Source organism: Populus nigra, chromosome 5, assembly GCF_951802175.1.
Source record: "Populus nigra chromosome 5, ddPopNigr1.1, whole genome shotgun sequence".
Taxonomy (NCBI): domain Eukaryota; kingdom Viridiplantae; phylum Streptophyta; class Magnoliopsida; order Malpighiales; family Salicaceae; genus Populus; species Populus nigra.
The window spans coordinates 14,479,243-14,483,331 of record NC_084856.1 but is presented as its reverse complement, the minus strand read 5'-3'; the positions used below and the strand labels follow the sequence as shown (position 1 = coordinate 14,483,331).

The window sequence follows — 4,089 nt, the reverse complement described above, 5'->3', positions numbered from 1 at the left end:
TTGGATGGGATTCTTTGACGCTGCAACTTAGAACGGAGAATGAAGAGGCTGCCAGATCTGTAATTATTTTGTTGAGCCAGATAACGAGTAGCGGTGTGGAACGCACGCACCACTTTCTCACCGAGGGCCCGTGTGCATTGCTGGATGAGAAGTGTGTTAGGCTAACAAGAGTTAGTGAATCACATCGATGACTTTCCCTGTTAATTGCTGCTTGGGCTCACCTGTGTTCAAGGCACCCGAAGCAGCAAAAAGACAGTCCACTGGCTAGAGATTCAAGGAGCTTAACACCGCTTGATAAGATTCACATGATGCAGCTGCGATCACAAGTCGAACAGTATACCAGGTCCCATTGGTCACGTGATTCAAAGCTCTTTTTGTGCATCTTGGAACCGGTGGTAGAGACTAGAGAGACTGATTTCTTTGATGTTGAGCTCAAATGGCCACATGGCCTACCCACCACCTGCTAATAAATAATAAAAGCAACTGCCCAATTACAAGGAGACAAGTTGCGAGGGTAAAAAGAAATGTAGAAGGGTCAAAAATCCTTGCTAAAGCCCACCTGATCGAATGAAACAGAGAGGAAAGAAGGAACTCTCCACCAGCCAATTTTATAAACAAGCCTTGGCCTAGGCAGAGGGGAAAAAAAAGGAGCCGAGCATTTCCCTCTTTCGTCCCTCCATTTATTTCCCATTTTTAGAAACACCCCCCTGGAAGCAGAAAGAAAATTGGGCGGTTAAACCCTCCTTCATAACTGCCATTTGAATTAACAAGGACTAACGGCTATATAAGAAATGGAAGAAGCGGGACATTGCTAACAACCTTTTGAATCTAACAAGGATACAAGTTCCTTTCCCTAAACATATTGTCCATGAGGGATACCCAAAATCACTAACAGACTACAACCCAATCTATCTAACATGTTCCTCTATTTTTCCAAGCTTCAAGACATGAACAAAACATTTTTACCCAGGAATTGAACAAGAGCTAAAGGTGCTTCTTGGATGACTTCGTCATATACTCAACAACATCATCATCATCCTCCTCACCATCATCATCCTCGTCTTCATCTCTCTTCCTCTTATGGTGTGAGGATGATGGTAGCACCTGCAACTCATCGTCATCATCAACTTCTTCCTCCCCTTCAGGATCATCTTCTTCATTCCCTGGCTCCACATCAATACCTCCAGCTTCAAGAACTTCAGCCTGCCCCACTGGTTGAACCAAGTACCCTGCCTCGGAGTCTTCATCCTGCCATTGCAATAAGAAATCATGTACAGTCAGTGTGTCAGAAAACAAGAATATCGCTGCCATAATAAAAATTGGAAAAAGCTCATCCCTTAAAACATCAAATTATATGAGTACTTCAAAATGACAAAGAAAGGTTTTTTCAACTTGTTTTCAGCTCGTTTGAATACTGGAAAGAGCTCCAAAAGAAAATGATCAACCTATGCATAATGCATGGAGAATACAGGTGTAAATAGCTAAACATTACCAGAAGATGAGGTAAGAGAACAATCCATATACAATATCACGCACAGTTTCCACTAAACAGAAATAACGTACAATAGAGTGAATGGAGAAACATTAAACCAGTTACTAAATGGAAACAAAAAGGTGTCAGATCAGGCTAAAGGCACACAATTTATCTATACATGGTAATATTAAACAAATAGGGCACAATAAAACAGGAGATGCGAGCTTAAGAAAAAAATCATCAGTGCCACGCCAACCACATGCTACTAAAAAACACATTCAGATGAATCAAAAGATGATTTCAGTGCTCCAACCAATGAGGAAGGAAATTCCACATGCCATGTAGAAAAGTCTTCCAAAACCAGTACCAAAAACTGGCAATAGCATTTCTAACAAAAAGAAAAGAAAGCCATAAAAATGAATAAGTGGACCATACCACAAACTAATATTAAGAGACTTCACTCTTTCCCCCCTAGTTATCAAACCACTTAACAGCTTTTTTTTCTTCCTTGGACATATTTCTCATGTCTTTCCTCGAAAAAAACACAGCACATAAAATATCTTATCTTCAAAAGGTTGCCAAGTTTCCTAAATTTTGTGAACATAACATTAAACGAAAACCATAAATTTCCCGATGTAGCTCAATTCAGCAATGATTAGCTGAGCAAACATCCAGAACCACCTAAACACTTCACAAACTTGATGTAAACAATCCTTTCCACATTAAAATTCAAGTTATAATCTGTTTTCCAGATTACCATCAACCATACTATGAATCTACTGTCCAGGAAAACAAAGAATAACATATACTAGCAAGATACAAAAACACTACATCCATTTCCTGACCACAGATAAAATTCAATAAAGTATCAAAATAAAAAATGAGAGCAAATACATTAAAACCCAGATTCCTCAACCTAATGCAGATGAAAAAAACAGATTGTAAAGACGCTATAGACCAAGCAGTATCAACTATTATTTATGCAGTAAAATAAGGCCTTAAGCCTTTTCATAAAAGTTATGTTTTTCATCTTTTCTGCAAATTTAACACGATAGCAATCAAAAAATTTATCCAACCAAGCAACACACATTGCAAACAAAAGTTAAATACGAAGGTCAACATAAGATTCCAGAGCATCTCACCTCCTCCTCACCATCTTCCTCATCATCAAACTCTCCATCAACCTCGACACCTTGCTCCTCCTCACCAGTCTCTCCATTGTCATCCTCCTCACCAACATCCTCCCCTTGCTCATGCCCATCAATCTCTCCTTCTGTACTCGTTAACCTTCCTGTACTCTCTGGCTCCCCAAGATCCCCTTCATCGTTATCCACCTCCTCCTCATCCTCTTCCCCCTCCCCATCCTCGCCGTCGTCATCATCCTCCTCCTCATACTCCACCCCATCATCATTTTCATCACTATCATCACCAATCTCATGCACTTCCACCACATCATCATCTTCGTCGTCGTCATCATCATCATCCTCATCAATCTCTTCTTCCCCGGACTCATCCCCCTCATCATCATCCCCCCCCTCCCCTTCCTCATCCCTGTCCACAACCTCAACTCGAAACCCATTTTGACTAACCCCATTAATCTCTCTCCCCGTCTCTGTCTCCTCCTCATCCGCCTCACTCTCCTCTTCCTCATCCACATCAACAATCCCTTCCCCAACTTCACTGTGCCCGTTATTCATCATACACGGCCTTTCCTCCCCATCAACCTCACCACTCCCTGGGTCATCCTCCTCATCCTCTTCATCATCATCTTCCTCCTCGTCATCCGACTCCGGTCTCTCATTCTCCTCAGCATCCATTTTATCCAAATACTTCAAAGAACTAATCAAACCAAAAACCCTAGACCGATAATCCTTGAGTCTCGTAACAGGACACTCGTACAAATCAAGCGAAACCAACCTTAGCTTGGCCAAAGGAGCTAGATCCTCGATATACTGAATCCTATTATTGGACAAATCTAAATCCCGAAGCGAATCGAGTCCAGCTTCTACAAGAAATTCTAAACCACCGGAGATTCTATTATCCGATAAAATTAGTTTCTCAAGATTTCCAAGGCGAGGAAATTGCTCTAACGTTGAAACACCAATGTTCGCTATAGATAGATGTTGAAGATTCACGAATTTTTCGAATAAACTTGGTGCTGGTAATCTTCCTTGTATACACTTAACCGCACCGTCTAGGGTTAGGGTTCTTGCCGCTAACTTATCTGTTTGCCCCTCTAATGCTGTCTCCACTGCTCTTTCCCAGATCTCATCCATCAAAATTTATAAAATAAATAAAAATAAATAAATAAAATCACCAAAACTCTTCTCTTAATCTGGAAATTTAGGGCAATAGTTTCATTGTAGATCAAAACCGGAATCAGTAGCTATAAACCCTAATTTTTTCAGAGATTGTACGGATTTCCTTGCTGTGACTGTGAGGTATAATTTGTTTTCCTTTTTTTTTGTTTGGTTTTAAAAGGGTAAAATAAAAGAAAGCAAAATAAAGTACTAACACTTAACTTTCTCTTCCTCTGTTTTTTTTTTGTATTTTGAAACAGGCTGTTGTTTTTTATTGGCTAGGAGAAAGGGGAGGAGAGATGTTTAGGGCTCGAG

General features: G+C 40.4%; 1 protein-coding gene across 1 annotated transcript; it reads right to left on the bottom strand.

Annotated features, from left to right (window-relative positions):
- Positions 1–808: 808 nt before the first annotated feature.
- Positions 809–4,089, bottom strand: LOC133694779 (acidic leucine-rich nuclear phosphoprotein 32-related protein-like). Its single transcript, XM_062116473.1, has 2 exons — positions 2,617–4,089; positions 809–1,248 (listed from the first exon to the last, which is right to left on the bottom strand). The coding sequence occupies exons 1-2, from the start codon at positions 3,748–3,750 to the stop codon at positions 985–987; spliced, it is 1,398 nt and encodes a 465-aa protein (XP_061972457.1). The 5' UTR covers positions 3,751–4,089; the 3' UTR covers positions 809–984.